Below are 18544 nucleotides of genomic sequence, written 5' to 3' on the forward strand. Positions count from 1 at the left end.
GCAATCACAGCGTACAGAGCCTGTGCTTCCTGCTTATTCCAGCACTGTACTCAATATGGTCCCAGTGACGCATCTCAAGGGCCTGGTCGGTAGTGGAGGACTGTAGACCTAGTGAATGCGCATGCATGTGTCGAATCGTTAGGTGATACTTTTGGTTGGACAACCAAAGTCCTCAGGGGTTTGTGCACATTTTTCCCCTTGAGGAACTGCAGGGAGAGAGTGGAGAGGAATGAGAGTCAGCAGATAAGTTCGGTCCATAGGGGACTCAAATTATCTCTGTATGCTATGGTCCTGCTATGGATTGAGCTACAGTGTCAGCTAATGAGTATAGCCCGTGCGGTACTTTTACATAGTCATGAGAGGAATTGGACGCATAGTGTATAGTATATGACATGAATTACTTTCCCTCCATTGTTATGCCTGTTTTTCTTCCCCATTTGCACTTCCCTCCACTTGTCAGTCGTAAAGTCTCTCCAGCTTTCTCTCATCCCTGTATCCCTCCATCCTTCTCCTTTACCTCCACTTTTTTGCTTTGCATGAGAAGACAGGCTAATGTGGGCTATTTTACCCAATAGAAGCTATATGTTGTCGACTTGGTGAAATTGATTTTCCACACCAATAGCTTCCCTCTTCTTATGCAACCTACCACTTCCATATGGCAGCCATTCATTTTTCATGCTCCCTCCTTCTCTCCAGGAGATAAGCAGTAGGATTCAGGGGAGAGGTGAGATTGCAAGGGCTATGATTTGACATGTATGACTCTGCGCGTGCATGCACATGTGTGGAGTGTGTGAGTGTGTGCTGGAGGGGCAAGGGTGGGTTGGCTGTCAGCGGGACTCACAGGGTAAGGGTAAGAACCTTGTTGTTTATGTCACACCTCCTGCTAGCTGTGGAATTGTTTTGATACAGAGGTCTCTCCCCTGCCCTCCCTTGGGGGCCTATAAACAGCTCACAACAACTCACACAGCAGCTGGAGCATGCAATGAAATTGATATGCTTAAATGTTCCTCTTAGTAGCCAGCCGCCTCTTCAGTCACTGCTGATAGGACCATTTTTTAGACTGCTTAAGTATTTGGTAAGATAAATCAATCATACCTCAAGTAGTTTATTCCTTGCTTTTTGCTCATGTCTGGGATTAAGTGTGCATCTGGCATAATTCTCAGCGGGGGATAGGAAGTTGGGGAACTGCAGTGTTTAAGGAAAAATTATTTGTCCTCGTAGTGCTCAGTACTGTATCATTCAGTGATTCTATAATCAGTCTGAACATGCATATATCATGATTTTCCTGCCATTCTGGATGTATTAAGAGAACCAAGATGGCCAGTCCAGTTAAAGTTGTTCACCGGTTCCATATGTTGAACATTTTTTGACCTCTTGCTGGCTCCATGTACGGAGCCTGGGTGGGGCCATGAAGGAAAAAAAAACAAATTTTTGCTCTCAATTTAATAATGTGTGCTCTCATTTTAGTAATTTGTGCTCCCACTTTAGTAATTCATGCTCTCGATTTAATAATTCATGCTCTCGATTTAGCTATTTTGCCAGTCAGCCTGAAGTTTGAAAAAAATGACGAAGACATTTCCTGTCAGTTCCTGATTCAAGCTAAGCTTTATCCAAGGCAGCCAGGAATTGCTCCTGGCTCCATGGATGTACTAAGAGAATATAAAACATTATATATATATATATATATATACATATATGTGTGTGTATATATATACACATACATATATATGTTTGTATGTTCTCCCTGTACGTGCTTGGGTTCTGTTCTTGTTTGTCTCTATATGTCAGCCCTGTGATTGAGTGGAGACCTGTCCAGAGTGTACCCCAACCCTTGCCCAAAGTCAGCTGAGATTGGCTCCAGCTTTGCTGCAACAGAAAATGGATGGGTGGATTGATAATATATCCATGTCCACAACCCTGAAGCTGAGTTTTTATGAAGTGGATGAGATCCACATGAGCATTAAAGTGTGAAAGCAAAAAAGTCCATTATCCCGTATTCTGCACTCTATATTATAAGGGATCTCACAGATAACACAATGTTGTGCTTAAAGTACATCCTCATATCTTAGTCCAAGATCAAAATAAAACCTTATTAAATCCAAGCGATCCATAGTGAGGATGAACGCTGGACGTGAGGATGGCATGAGGGTGAAATATGTTAAATCAAGAGCACGAATTACTAAATCGAATTAGTTATTTTTTTCTCTATGGCCTTCCCAGTGCTCCATATCCCTGCACCCATGAAAAACATGAAAATAATGGACTGATACAGCTCAGACTTTGTATGAACCCAGTGAATCCAATTCTGATAATAGAGTAATTTCAGGATGTTGGTGACACCAAATTACAGCTGTTTCTTTGGTAGTGATTGTGAATGGGGAAAAGTCTTTTTGGACTAAATGTGTCATATGCTCTGCAACACTAATCATACACCAAAATCGCCTCACAGCCCAGCACTGTCCCTGGAAATCTGCTGATACTCTTTGTATCAGAGCCCACCTCAAATACATTCTACTCATTTCTCCAGAAAATACCCATCCTGTCCAAAAAAACCCAGTCCTTATTTACCCAGTAACTCATATAAACATGCATTTACCTGTATCTTTCATGGCCGGTATCAAACAAATGGTGAAGTGTTGCATATTTTAAAAAGTTTAACTGAAATATAAGTTTAAGATCAGTCATAATAGTGACAGAGTCCTCAGGCACCTATTTGATTGTTTAATGACAAGCCATCAGCTGACTCCAATTTGAACAGTTTTCCTCTTCATCTCATGGAGGTCTCAAATTGCAATTCTCCTAATGTCAAGAAAACTAGGAATCTTATTAAATCTTGTGTTAGGCCAATCACAGGTGATGACCAAAGACTGATGGTTTGACAGACAGTTGTCTGTCCCTCTTTATGTGATGAATATGTTTGTGTTTGCTGACATGTTTTGTTTAGAGTGTGTGCAGACACACAGCAAAAGTCTGACTCCAACTGAAAAGTACAGTACCTATATAAAGGATACTGATTTAGCTTACTATTAAAGACAAGGCCAGCATCCTGTAATCTGTAACAGTAAAGGGATTGCTCCAAATATTTAGGTGTGCTCCACAGAGTTGTCATTCATCATTACTTAAAGTCCAACTTAAATCACATTTAGTTGTCCCTTTTTGCAGTCAAAATAATGTCAACATGTTTTTTGTTTTTGCTTTATTATTAAAAGAATGGAAGAAAATCTTTGGGGGAATATCAGTGTAAAGATTGTGAGTCAGGTGTAATCTCCATCCGGTGTACGTTTGGTTTTAGAAGCCACCAGGGGATGAGAGCAAGAACTTAAACTTTGGGCCAGGTACGGAGGTAACTTACTCTAAAGGTTTTCTTCAACAAACCCCGAGTTTCTCCTCTCTCCTGCAGCGCCTGAAGCAGCTGTCACAACATTTAATTTCCTCATTCATTCAGTCGATATCAAGGCATGCATTGAAAAGCATTCATTAGCGGAGGTTTACTTTATGTCAGAGTCAAAATCCCGGTTGGATATAAGTTTGTTACACAAGGACTATCTAAAGTTTCCACTTTTATGCGCATCAGTCATTTCTTTGAACAGCAGATTTTACCCTCATTCAAATATTACACAGTATGAATTCATCCCTCAGCTCAGAGTAAAATCTCTGCATGTCTGTGCACATTGATAAGGCAGCTGTCAGGTTGTTGGAGCAGTTCCTGCGCTGAAATGTTACTTGCACATAATGTGTAATCTCACTTTAAAACCTGTATGAAGCTTTAGATACTTAAGATCAATGAATAATTATGTCCATCACTCACACACAGTGATTGGTCTCAGTGATTGAATATTCATCAATCATAGTTTTCATGTCATATTGGAGATTATGTTCATATTTATAAATAGGATTGTGGTTAGTTACAAACTAAATGTAGTTTGACATTGTCTTTTAAATACGGTGCATATTATCTGAAGTTGTCTTAACAGCATTTCAGTGACTATGTTTAAATTGACATTTGTTGAAATAGTTGAAATAAAGTCACTGAATGCTTTTAAGCCAAGACACAAATAAACGTCTCAAAATGTACTCTCAGTTTGTACCTTTTCAACTGCAAATCACCAAACCCATTATTACTGGATCAGACTGAGGTTACAGTCATATGTCTCTATATAAAATATGTCTTATCTGTTTCATCTATATATTTCTTTAAAATCTTCAGTTATATTTTCGTCTCCTGTCCCTGTCAGATTAAAGCTGAATAAATATATTTAAAATGCAACGTATAGCCTGATACACAGTAAGATTCCATCACTTTATCATCTGTTAAGGAAATTCAAGTATAGTGAATTATTACTTTATGGACTACGCTGAATAAAACTTTATTGTGTTACTTATTAACTCCTTTCCCGGCTCTGACTCAGGCTCTGTCACTGCTTTCTTTTTTAAGATAAATGATCACAGTCCACACACACACATTAATGTTTCTGCCTCCACCGAATGAAAATGGAGACTCTGCCTTTTATTTACCTGTTGCCATAGTGAATCATAGTATTGGAGACAATTGATGAAGAGTCTTTCTCCATTCACCACGCACATGCTTAACACAGAGTGAACGCACTCAGAGTTGATTGAACTCAGGTCAGCTGTTCTGGAAACAAAATTCAGAGTTTTCCATCTCAGGGTTCATTAACTCAGACTTCAGGTTAGACTCAGAGTTCATTAAACCTGCTCTCTGGAATACAGCCCAGATTTTAAAACGCAGGTCAAGGTGGTTTTCGTATGAGGTGGTGAAAAAACTATTTACAAAATTGAAATCAGTAAACCTAAATATCTAAGCTAGGCCCATGGCTAGGGGCGGCTAGCACATGCTACTAGCAGCAGGTCCACACCTGAATTAAGCAAATTAAAAAAACATCATGAGGAGCTTCTATCCCTGTCTTTTATACAGTCAGCCCCTCCTCTTCTGAAAAAGTTAGATTACAATCAATCAAGTAATCTAAATAACCTTTCTAATCGTTAACAATATGGACCAAATCTACATGTTATTCTGAATGTCTTAACACAAGAAACACTGACATACTTATTGTTTGGGGTACTGTAAAAGACAAATCCCACCCCACTCCAACCCACCTGGTACAGTCTGGGCTCCCCCTGTATTATAAAGCTCTTTGGAGCCTCCCACTTCCTGTTTGGCAGTTTGGATTCTTGGCCAGCAGGTAATACGAAGTGGAGCACATGGAGCACAACAAACATTTGTATACTGAAACATAAATGAATGTAGCATAGACCTGATTACAGTGCAAGTAAGAGTGGTGCAATGGTAAATTAGCCTAACTACACACTCCTTAGTGCCGGCTTGATGGAATAAACTAAAGAATTTGACAGTGTAATGTATGTTTTGCCTGAGTGCAACCTACTCTCTAGAGGACACGAGCTAGCATCGTTACAATCAGTAATGCTCTTTTTCTACTCAGTGGCTGGAGGGGTGAGTTCACATGTGTTTGACTGACAGCAGCAAGCAGACTCATACAAAGTACATAGAAATAAGCTGTAGCTTACAAGCCATGGACAGACAGAGTGTTGTTAGCAGTGGTATTGAAGTAAGAACCACGTCAGCTTCCAAACAGACCGAAGTGACATTTGCAGGCACATTTACATGCTGTTTAATGTGCTGCAGCAGAGCAGATAATTACCTATCTAGTCTGGAAACTGAAGTTAGTGGTGCGCTTTCCCTGGTTTGTTCAGTCAGTTACTCAGTAAGCCAAAGTGCACATGTTTTCATGTTAGTGAGATTGCAGATAAGAAGAAAACTTTAGCAGGGAAGCTCATGTGGGTTTGTTGTTCAAAGTCTTTGGCTATTGTGATGTGTAGTAGGATGTCGTCTGGCTTTTAGTCAGTGTGATCATCTGCCCATGATCACACGCTACTGCTATGATTAAAAGCAGTTGGAATTTATTGGTGGTGGTATTTATAAAGCACGTTTTATATTTTACTGTGTGCCTTTAGTAAGACCTGAGATTTCACAAACTACTGACAAGATCTAGTTTAATTGGAATTAATCACACTGGTTTAAACCCAACCAACCCACCACATCAGGTTTCACATTGTATTTTTTTTTTATGTGTAATGGGTCAGTGATTAGCCTGCAGCCTGCTTTCTTGTTGTAAAAGCACTAAAGCAATGCACGATAGATTATTGGCAACTCAACAATGGGAAGCTTAATTTCCCATAGGTATGAATATGCGGTCATGACTGCAAAAAAGGCATGACTGAACGCTTCATTACTGGATGCTTAGTACTTCCTAAAAGACTATAATAGCCAGTGATTCAGATTCACTAATTCACACGCACACACACATACACACACACACAGTGCCCCATTAAATAGCAAATGAAAATCTCAGATGTGTCAGTATCAGCTATCAAACACTTCATTCTCTAAAGCTATCTTAACTCTCCATGCTGTGCTGGAGCTGTCAGTTATCCAACCTGTGTTTATCCTTCCCTGCCTCAGGGTCCGGCTCACAAATCAACAGAATGTGTCTGGCTTGACATGACAGCTCCAATAAAAACTGTTGGTGAGAGGAACGAGGGCCTGGTTTGGTTGTAGCCCTAGCTAATATAGTAAGGAGAATAGACATGTCTGGCACCTATGTTCCATTGTTTCAGCACCCAGCATGTCCTGATTTGCTCTGCCTGTCAGTCTGTCTCCTTCTGCTCTCTTGTTGCCCTCTACCTGGTGTCTGTCAACTCTTTCTTCTTCTTCCTTTCTTTCTCTGTTTCGTTCTTTTTATTTTCTTTCCCACACTTTGTTTCTCGTTGTTTCTCCTCCTCTGACTAAAAACAGCCATTCAATACCAGGACTCTATCTGAGCTCCCAAGCAGAAAGTGAGCAAGTTGTGTTGTGAGATGTTACAACATGAGAAAGCAGGCAGCCTGCGGGCCTCCTCATTTAGTCTAATTGATTCTCTTAATTGTCTCAGGAAGACCAGAAAGTTCCTGCCTTTTTCTCCCTGTCTGTCTTTCAGAATGTTAATCATGCCTGTTTATGGCGGATGTTTGCCCGGCGGTGAGTTAAAACCATCTGACGCAAATTCCAGTTCATGTCTGGAACCCCAGACACATCAAGCAGATGTGAAATCCATTTTGATGAGAGGAGCTTAAAAAAAACCAGTGGAAGCAATAAAAAACAGATTTGTTGGGTGTGAACTGCCCATGAGATGCTGTCCTTGCATGAGCTTAAGCAAGACTGAGTGATTGCTCATCCTGCTGTCTGAGCAAGCTAACACAGACAGCCATAACCATTCTCCGTGGCTGCAGCCATTAAACTTTATTATTCTCCCTTGGATACCTTTGAATTTACTTGTTTTTGTCACATTTTGATCTGCTGTTTTTATGATATTTAATGGATGCAACTTTTTATCTAAAAAGTCTAAAATATATACTCATATTCCTTAATGTACTACAAGTTAGTCATTTTTATGGTTACGTGAATAAAAAAAAAGCACCCTGTTGTTGAAAAAGAAACCGCATATGAAGAGGCAAGGACAAGCTGGACATTATAAAATGAAAGCTTCTTCTCAAAAGCAGGATTTCCCATTGCAACAGTCGCTGTTGACCCTCTTAACACAGACTTGATGCATAATGACACTCTTGTCTCTTCGTGTCTCTTTTTTTTTCAACAAGGTCCCTCTTGATTGTTGGCCCCTCTTAGGCTTGTTGTGATTGGCTCAGAATACAGTGGCTGATGGGTAATGATTAGCGGAGGGTTGGCGAACCAATCAAAGCTAGTTAATTAGCGCCATTTTTTTCCCCATTGTCCAGTGTTAAGAACTCTGCTGGTTCTAGCAGTTGGTGTCTTCAGCAGGCCTTTCCACCTCGCCTCGTCCATCTCATTAGCAGGCTGGAGTGGCGGGACAATCAGGCAGAGCGCTGGTCCAAGCCTGGCATGGTTGTACGGTTATACGCGCACACACACTGTACACACATTCTTATACACTCGGGGTCTCACACGCAGAAATGCACTCCCATTCACAGGCACAATCAGACCTGCTTCCTTCTCTCTCTCTCTCTCTCTCTCTCTCTCTCTCTCTCTCTCTCTCTCTCTCTCTCTCTCTCTCTCTCTCTCAGTTTCTCCCCCTCTTTCTACCTCTCTCACACAAATACACACACACAGATACACACTCAAGGGCTGGCCTGGTCCCAAGAGTCCTTTCATGGCCAGTGATTGTCATTCGCAGCTGCCTGTGTGACCTTGATAGGGATAACAGAAGCAACACTGAGGGATGCTACTGTATACTCTCTCTCACACACAACACAACACACACACACATATACACACATACATGCACACAGACTGAATTCTCCCACATTCTCCCTCAAAAAACACAAGGACATGGGGAGTGTACGTATGTGTTTGTCTTGGGTGTGTTTGTGTGTGTGTACACAGAATTTGCATTATAATGATTGAGTGTGATGATGTTTTTTTTTTTGGCCAACTTTACACTCTCTTTGGCATACTTTGCTTCAAGCGGTAGATTTTTGTCTTGATTTTTGAGGTACGTACACAAGCATGCACGCACACACACATAAAAAAAAAAAGTTACATAACAGGTTTCCTGAGAAGTTGTCTGTGGTGTGTACATATTTATACATACCTGTGTTACTCTTCCAAGCGTTTTTGTTTGTTGCCCTACCTGACACATGACAGGAACATAGACAGCCGTAGGTGTTATCAAGGTTTCAATACACACAAGCCAACACACAAAATCACACACACACACACACTCCAGTGACGAAACATTGTTTTGGTGCTCATTCTCTGTGTGCTCAGAGGTGTTTGGTGTTGCGGAGAAGCGCCACACCTCCTGTCATCCTCCTGCAGTATCACTAGCTCCACTGTCTTTCATGTCTGCTCGGCTGGTAATGAGAGTTGATAGAAAGAGGTGAGATTCTCCCTTCAGTCCTCCCACACACACAGAGGGAGAGGGACTCAGCGGAGACAAAGCCACTAGGTGCACGTTTCTATGCCAGCATGCCTGCAAGTCAGGGTGTGTGTGTGTGTGTATGTGCAGTGCAGATTATTACACTTCTCCCCTGCAGAGGCATCTCCTAATCACACTAAACTTCTCCTGACACTTCACTTACTCTTCAGCTGAAGTTACTGCGTCTTTATCAGTGATCTCCCCTCTTTCGCACACGCCGCTTCCTTCTCTCTCACTTTCTCTTTCACTCTGTGTCCTCATGTTTTTTTCCTCCACTCGACCCGCATCTATCCGAGTTTTGATGCCGAGCCATCTGTGAATCCGGCTAATGTTGCACCTCCTTCTTTTTTTGGTTTTCTTCATCTGACCCAGTTTGTCACACTCAGCAGGTGCTGGCTGCCACTGTGATTACTGCTCAGAAATATCTCTGTCCTGAATGACAGCTATTGCATCTGTATGTGAGTGTGTGTGCGTGTGTGTGTTTGTGTATGTCCATAGGTATAGTTTGAGATTTATGTCTTCACGAAGATAGAAATATGAGAAAATACTTCAAAAGAAAGTACAAGTTAATGTTAAACTTCAGATGTTAAGGGATTTGTATGCCACTCATAGTAAGGGGAAGCTCCCGTGATATTACTGCTGTTAAAAAAATATCCCAGATTACAATAAAATGAACAAAGCTAAGAAAGAAAGAAATGAAAAAGAGGAGGAATAAGATAAGACAAGAGCAGAAGAGTTAGATATAGCAGAAAAGAGGAGACATTTTCAGTTAATGAATATCATCCACAAATAGCTGCCTTTTGCTGTCTTTTTGATACACTTTTGACATTTTCCACTCTCGTCGTTTGGTATGCCAAACAGAAAGAGCAGAGGGAGTGGGGACAAGACGGTGCAGAGAAGTGGAAAATGAATGGAAAATAAGATATGGGTGCTCAGCAGAAGAGCAAGGATGGACGTATTAGAGAGTAACAAGTGGGGGAGCAAGGAGCTCGGAGTGAGAGGGAAAAGATGAAGCAGGACATCTAACTATACAGCAAGGACTCTCCGTCTGTCTGTCTGTCTGTATCTATGTATGTATATTTGTCCTTCACATATCTTGAGAACCGTTCATCCAATCCGCTTGGCACTTGGCAGGTGTATTGTTGGGGACCCAAAGACATGCAGTGTCAAATTTGGTGCCATTTGGGACACACGACACATTCAATATTAATAAACTTTGATGAAACAAGCGAACAGTGCTTTGTGCAGCAGCAGAGTGGGGCTTCAGGACCCTGCGGACTGAGTTGAGCATAAGTCGACAAGCACAAATAGATAGCCTACAGGAACAGTGCCACTCTGCCATGATTGTAACTCAAATTGTGTAAGTTTGTTGTACTAACTTAGAACACTCATGACGTTACCACCAGCAAAAATACCTCCATTAATTAAATCCATGTTCTTCTTTAGAACAGCGGTGGTTATGTCAAAGCAAGCGACTAATACACCCGATGAACCAGAGTGTATTTCACCAGCGTTTCTGCAACTTGGGTGTGTTTTTCAGGGGCGGATTTAGTGATTCGGGGCCCCTGAAAAATGCTGTCTTGCTTTAGCTACTTTTCACCCTTTCTCTAACTGGGAATATTGGTATTGGTAGGGGTAGAAGAAGTACTCAAAACTTTTTTTTTCTGAAGTAAAACTATTAATACTGCACAGTAAAAGTCATGTCTGTTCAAGGTGGAGCTTTTCATAGTCGAATAATGAAAAACTATTGAAAATAGTGAGTCCCTGCATGAGTTGGTTACACCAAAAAAATATTTGTCTCTGCTTTTTGTACTCCATAATAAACCATAGGCATGGGCACAGCCAGCGATCATAGCTGAGCTGTACAGAGAGTCAGAGAACAGATTTTTCACATGGCATGCTCTAAAAAGAGAAAAGTAGACACTGAACAGTACTATTAACAATACTTAACATCTGTTTATAATAGAATGTTAGATTCTTTCATGTTGTTGGTGTATACACTCATTCACACCTCACATTGACTGTATATTTTTTTCTATGGGTTGAAGCAACGGCTGGAGGCCAAGCAATCAGCCCGTTCCGAACAGGCACATTTTGAACAGGCACTGCAATAGTCAAGATAAATGCCAGAGAGCTTTGGAGAGGGCTTGAGCTTCATCTGGCATAGGCTTGTAATACTGTAGTCTCATCTCCCATGCTCTTTCAAGTGGGGAGTAGAAAGGCCTTCATTTTAGATGCCCTTCTCATTAAAGGTGACCTCATGGCATCCCTCTGATCACACGGCACAGTGCAGAGGGACTGTTTAGATCCTTGACACACAGTGACAGTGCTGAGGCCCAGAAGAACATGTATATACAGGGTGCAGTCTACACTGGCTGTTGAAAGTATTCAGGAAGTCTGTAAAGATTTAGACAGAGTGTGAGATATTGTTGTGGTGTTGGTTTTGTGAAAACTTAAGAAGGAGCTGAATTTCAGCTTTGATTTTAGAGTACGTTAGTGATTTTTCCAATGACAATTTGTGATTTTGGTCCCTAATCTTAAAGTCTCCCTCCACTCAGAAATGTGTTTTTCTTCGTCTTCCTTCAGTTTTGAGCTTCACTATGCAGAATGATGTATGTGAAGAGTTTGACACTAGAGGGCTGTTTTCACATTCAGCTACTGGAGGGAGAAAGTTTCTCTGTGCACACCTTGAATCTGAGTTTAAGATTCATGAACCTAAGAGCAGGATTTGTGACGTCACAACGAGTTTGGAGCCAATTGTGCACACTTTCGCAAGTGTGATGTGGAAAATTGAAACCTTTAGTACACTGAGAATGGAAGTAAAAAATAAAAGATATCTTGCATCCAACAGTGAAGCTTTTGAAATTAAAAATATTTGTACATGCATGGGCTTTGGATTTTTGATGAGGAAGAAGGTAGTAGATTAGTAAAATAGTCATTTTAAGGATTTGAATGAGGTCATTAAACTTATTTGTGGAATAAAGACATTAGTTACAAATTATTATCTGAACTCTGGAGGAGATCTTTAAAGAATATATATTATTAAGATGAGAATATATATATTCTTTGGAACTGTTTAATTATCTGTCACTTTGCAGCAAATCAACAAGTGTTTAGTGGACTAGTTATCCTGTGAATAATCTTGAGTTTGTCCACACATTACACTTTGACAATATGGGTTTATATTCTACTGTTTTGTGTCTCTAACCAGTGACTTGAACAAAGCCACGGCTGTTTTCTCTGTGCTATGTAAATCTAACATGCTTTGTTTTCTGTGTGTTTCTTTTTTTAACCTGCACATTCCTGTTGCTGGGCTACCTGCGGATGCCGCTGGCTACGGCAGTCTCATGTGAGTACATCTATCTAAAAAGTCCCTCGGTCAGATCATTCCTGTCTGAGAGAATGAGAGAGAGACGTTGTAAGCTCACAAATTTGGCAGGACTGGTCTAAAACATCACTGTTGTACGCTGTCTGGTTCTTTGGTTCGGAATTTCTCTCCCATGGCGCAACAACAACAAAGATAATCTGCATAATCTTCAAGTTTAATTATTAAGGGATGGATGTTTATATTTAACTGTTCAACTTTCCTTACCTAAAAGGAATCCTACCATGCATTAATAAGTGGTCACAGCGGGCCTCCGAAGCTCATGGAGACAATGCTGACTGTCTTATTTTACATTAGATGAATTGGCCAACTGATGAAATTAAATCAAAGTCTTGTCTGATATAAATTTTTAATTGGTAGCTATCAGGCATGTGCATCACCATTCAAGACGCAGTAAGCTCCTTTTTCTCAAATGTATATCAACAAATTCTAATAAAAAGTGTTTTTTGTTATGCTGTCCCTTGGAAAAAGAAAAAAAAAATAGTAGTAATTCCTTAATTCTTTGCTTCAGGAAATAGGCTGATTCAAAATTAAATAGGAAAGGCTTACAGTTGTTATAGTAGCTGGTGTGTGTGTGTGTGTGTGCGTGCATGTGTGTGTCTGCAGGTGATTTCATCAGAGAAGTCAGGGAACCATATCTTCCGACTGACAGGCCCCGGTGCTGACCAGGACCCCAAAGGTCTCTTCACCATTGACATAGACACAGGAGAGGTGTCAGTCAGCCGCTCACTGGACCGAGAGGACTTTGACTCCTACGAGGTCAGTACGCCTGTGTGTGTGTGTGTGTGTGTGTGTGTGTGTGTGTGTGTGTGTGTGTGTCTTTGTTCTTGCTCTGGTGCTTATTGTGTCTGTGTGTATCTTCCTTTCTGTCCTTTCTGTCCACTTGGGCGCTCTTCCTCTCTCTTTTGACACATTTATTGTTTTCCTTGTCATGTTTGGTGTCCATGTAATCCGTATTTTGTTCACCGATTATTTCCTTTTTATTCATGAGAATCTAAAGTACATACAAAATTGACTTTGAACTATCTCTTTTTAAATTAAACATATGTTCAGCGTACTGAAGAAACCTGAACAGTTAGAAGCTGGCTTGTGAAAGTGCTCTCTCTCTCTCTCCCTCGCTATACATTTATTGGCAGCACTATTTGAGAATGGATGGATTCCTTATTTAGTGAAGGCTGAATTGATGCAATCAGTTGGAAGTTAGTGCTTTCCTTTATGATAAAAGAACATTAGAGCCTGTTTGAGGTGCCTGCCGGGTTTGGTGCCCTCGGGGTTGTCTGCCTGACGAAAGCGTTTCTCGTAGAACAGAAAGGGAGAGAGGGGCAGAGAAAATCTACTTTTCAAGTCGGTCAATTGATCTTATTCTGTTTTCAGAAACCAGACGTGAGTTAGGGTGTTCAGCTGGGTGCAAGCTGTTGATAAGCTAACTGGCTTTTGTAAAAACTCAGAAATATTTCACACAGTAAATAGCAACAGATGTGAGAGGAGAGCAGACGGGAGAGGAACAGAGACAAAGGCTGAGCGGAGCAAACACAAACACATATTCACCATATATCCTTTTTAGTCTGTCCTTGCTCTGGTATCAGTGCTGACTGTTACATGCATGGTGTAACCAGGACATTGGCTTTCAGTAGTTCTGGTCTGATTGAGGTTATTTACAAGCACCTTTAACACCCAGTAAGTGGGCATCCCTGTATCCAAATGAATACACCAGTTACTGGATAGAATAGTCTGCTAGCAGAATAGTATAAAAAGATATAAGCTGCCGCCTTCCTTTATAGGTGAATATGACAAGAAATGATGATGCAGCAATAGAAACAGTATTTCTTACTGTCATGTCCTCTGACACACAATGTGCTCACGACACCGTAAAGATCTGGGTTTACTCATGTGTTGCAAACTAGATGTAAAAGGACCAACAAGCAGCTTGTTTACATGCCACATTAACTCTTACGATATGACAGTAAGTCAGGTGTGTGATCTTAACTTGATAATTCTGAGCGTGTACATTTATGTGCATTTAACATAAACAGGTTACTGAAGCCACCGAGAAAAGGTTAAAGCAATGGTTTGACATTTTGTGATATCAGCCTATTTGCTTTCTTGGTGAGAGTTAGTTGAGGAGATCGATACCACTCTCACATTTGTATGTTAAATATGAAGCTATTGCCGGCAGCCTTTATGCTAAGTTTAGCTTAAAGGCTGGAAACAGGGAAACAGCTTGATTGGCTCTTTCCTAAGGTAACAAAATCTGCCTACTGGCACTTCTAAAGATCACTAATTAACACATCACATCTAATTTGTTTAATACTGTATGTACACAAACAGATGTAACAATGCGTCATGTTTACACCTGTTTTTGTACAGACTAAACAAACAGAGTGTAACGTGTCAATTAGTGAGCTTTAGAAGTGCTGATAGGTGGATTTTCCTTTGGACTAACATGAGAGCGGTATCAATCCTCTTATCTGTCACCTGGGAAAAAAAAGGGAACAACCATATTTTCCAAAATGTCAAACTATTCCTTTAAGGACTGATTAAACACTTGTGACAGACTATCATCTGCTAAATAGGTGAAAGAGGTTGCACTGTTAAAAGAAGTTGAACCTGGTCCCTTGTTGACCTTTAAAGAGGAAAATGTTAAATCTTTGAGAGAAATGACCTTGAACACAGATTTCACAGAATTCAGTTACTCCAACCAGGCTGTAAATTACACGCCTTTTTAAACTTAAGGCAGTTACCTTTTCCACTCTGTCAGCATTGCTACTATCATTTACCAAAGATTATAGACACACAGATACACAAGCACACACACCTTCAAAGCAGTCGCACTCGTCTAATAGTTTTTGCGTATTTCCTGAAAGTTTGGTAACAGCTCGGTGGAATAAAGTTTTTTGGGTCCTGGTTGGCCATAACAAAAGTTGGTACAGGGAACTCTGGGGGACAAAACAGAGAGAGATCAGGGAAAAGAGGACAGGAAAGAAGAGAGACAAGCAGATAGTGAGGGTCTGGGGACCTTCTCCATGAAGATTTGACTGTGTTCTGTATGGAAAAGTTTAGTTCAGCTCAGAAATATTTAATGGCACAATGACTGAGCAGAGAGGAGACGGAGAGAAGAAGATGACAGAATTATGGAAAAATATCCGAATAGCCTGAAATTTAAAACTTCATGCAAACACAGAAAGCAGAGCTAACAGAACTGTAGATACACACATTATTAGAATATTATTTATTAATTAAAGATGTCATGGAAGTTTTTGTAATAAAAGCAGATTTCACAGAGAGAGATTTTCCCTCAGATTTTATTCCGGGATCACATATGTATGCATATGGACTCCCAAACACAGCCAAACAGTCATACTTACACTGGTAGCCACACCTGCCACAGACTGCCCTGAACATCCTGTGATCTGTCAGTAAAACACTCTCCAGCTGCATCCTGACTCATCGCATTCTTGCAGCACCCCGCTGATACTTGTCAGCAAACGCCAAACAAGAAGATTAAATGTCCGGCTGACATCCTCTTATCCTAAGCACATTTGAGTACAGAACATCAACAGATATGAGAGTGCACAATAATCTTTCAAGAGAAATTGTCCACCACACATGTATAACAAAGTATTACCAGATAAGGAGCTGATTTTCCATTATATATTTTCCATTTGAAATATTGTCACTGCTTCCTCATTTGATGATCATTATGAACTCATGACAACATTAGATAACTGACACTGACTGACACTAACGTTGGCCATGCACGGCTAGCGGGTCTCTTGCAAGATAAGGGTGATTTAGTCAAACAGCAAGCTACAGAATTTTATTACTGTGCACACTGCCTGTCCAAAAGAAGCTGAATTAACATTGAAACCCTTATCTTACTATAGCTAGTTGTTTCCAAAGGCTTCTGAGCCAATATTCACCGTCATCTCTGGGTGATTTGTTTCTGTCACCTTTGGCTTCCTTGCTACCTCTGATAAACGCTGCTTCTTTAAGATTGTGTTAAAGCCTTCAAAAAATGTTTCCAGTATTCACATTGTGTCGTGGATTTTGTGACACTACAAAAAAAAAAATGATGGAAAACACGTCTCTCCTCATGCAACGGCTGTGGTTTGAACAGACACAGAAACAGACTTTACTGAAAGTGTCAGAGAGGTATAGTAACAAGACACTATCCAGAGCAAATAATTCAATTCATCTTAACATCTTAATAACAGACCGTTGTGTAGATAACAGATAAAATAACATTAACTAAAATAAGTTATGGATTTTAGTTTTAACCATAGCGAATTCACTTGCCTTCATTATGTATCTGACTTGTGATTCTAGACTGAAATGAAAGCAAGTCTGCTTTCCAAAAAAAATCACCTCTGAGTGATTTTCCCTTCATAGTCTGATTATGAAAGCTCAGAGACTGAATTGAAGGCTTCAGTCAATGGCTAAATAATTCCATCATAGTGAAAAAAAAAACTGAAGCAGTCTAATATGCCATTCTTTCTATGGCCTGGAGTAAATTATCTTCTAACATCAATTATACATTTCATTGTGTCTGGGCCATCACTAATGATCATCATTATTTCCAACCTGATAGTTGTAATTCCCGAAGGCAAGCTGCTATATCTTTATGTGCACATACTGTCAGTGATCTAAAGTAACTAAGCACATTTACTCCAGTACTGTGCTTAAGTACAATTTTGAGGTACTTTACTTGAGTATTTCCATTCTATGCTACTTTATACTAATACTCCACTACATTCATTTGAAAGCTTTAGTGACTTTTCAGATGAAGATTTGACACAATGGATAATATAACACGCTTTTAAAATACAGCACATTATTAAAGATGAAACCATTGGTTTGCAACCTTTTTGGCTTTTGACATCTTACAAAAAGCAGTGTGTAGTCGGGGCCACATTTCAGATGAGTTCTATGAGTTTTTAACAGCTGCACCGAATAGTGATTTTTCCCTCTAAAATCCTCACATGGTTTCATTTCAATAAATGTTCAAAGTGATCCAATATTTCACCCACAATCAAAGATTAGAGAAAAAAGTCCAAAAACTGAAAACAGATTTGTGTATCAGAAATTTGTTTTTTCTTCTTTCCTCTCCCATTAATCATCTCACGACCCCTCAGATTCATCTGGTGACCCTTTGGAGGGGCCCGACCCCTACGTTTGGAACCACTGGACTAAACCAGCTAACTGTATATAAAGTAGTTCAAACTAGCTCCACCTCCAGCAGCTACAACAGTAACTAACACTGATGCTTCAGTATTAATAATCTAATGAGGTCATATATAATAATATATCAATCAGAGGGACAAAATAAATACTTTTACTTTAATACTTCAAGTACATTTTGCTGCTAATACTTATGTACTTTTAAGTAGGATTTTTCATGCAGGACTTTTACTTGTAATGGCGTATTTATATTGTTGTAATGGTACTTTTAGTGTAAGTAAAGGATCTGAATACTTCATCCACCACTGCATACTGTACATGCATATGCACTTGCACACACATGATGGACACACTGGCTTCACACGCTCTCAGTGCTTTTCTTCCTCCCATCCTCATCCTTTTCTGAGTCAGGCCTGCATGATATCTAGCTCTCTCCTCTAATCGTAAGGAGATAGTAAGTCTGTGCCCCAGTCATGACTCAGAATAAGGGTCTCCTATCAAATTCAGCTTTGCCTTTTTATTGATGGTCCAACAGTGTGTGCAGAATGAAGACTGTATTACTTTTATTGTGCCAAGTGGTCCTCGCAGGCTGTCCCAGGCACATTCATTTAGGGTGTCTCCTTTCCTCACTGGCACTAATGGCTTTTTGTGAGGATGAAACATAAAATATTCATATGTGGATTAAAATCACCATTATTCTAAAGGCATTTTGTCGGCAAAGTGAAACCAAGAGCTCAGGGTATTTCACTGCTGCGTGGCGTGTTATATGTACCTGTTATATATACAGTTTGTTCAATCGAACATCATTGATCTACAGAAAAATGTGTGTTGAAATTTGAGATATCAATTTAAGACGTTATTTAACAGTTCCATTGATTGGGACACAAACATGTGAGATAATCATATAAATCTCTGATCCATTATTATGTTTTTGAAGCGACATTTAAAGCAAATGTCAGAAAATGTCAAGTCTATTATTCATCAAGAGATGATAGAACACCATCGTGTT

The 18544-nt window shown here is 40.1% G+C and overlaps 1 protein-coding gene across 5 annotated transcripts in view; it reads left to right on the forward strand.

Moving 5' to 3' along the window:
- The window catches only part of cdh13 (cadherin 13, H-cadherin (heart)), a 356911-nt gene that overhangs the window by 149029 nt on the left and 189338 nt on the right, over window positions 1–18544 (forward strand). For all 5 annotated transcript variants that reach the window (XM_044356226.1, XM_044356225.1, XM_044356227.1 and 2 more), the window contains 2 exons: window positions 12316–12321; window positions 12964–13116. In XM_044356226.1, coding sequence (XP_044212161.1) covers window positions 12316–12321; window positions 12964–13116 — 159 coding nt within the window. The remainder of the gene's footprint in view (window positions 1–12315; window positions 12322–12963; window positions 13117–18544) is intronic.

This window comes from Thunnus albacares, chromosome 7 (genome assembly GCF_914725855.1).
Source record: "Thunnus albacares chromosome 7, fThuAlb1.1, whole genome shotgun sequence".
Taxonomy (NCBI): Eukaryota; Metazoa; Chordata; class Actinopteri; order Scombriformes; family Scombridae; genus Thunnus; species Thunnus albacares.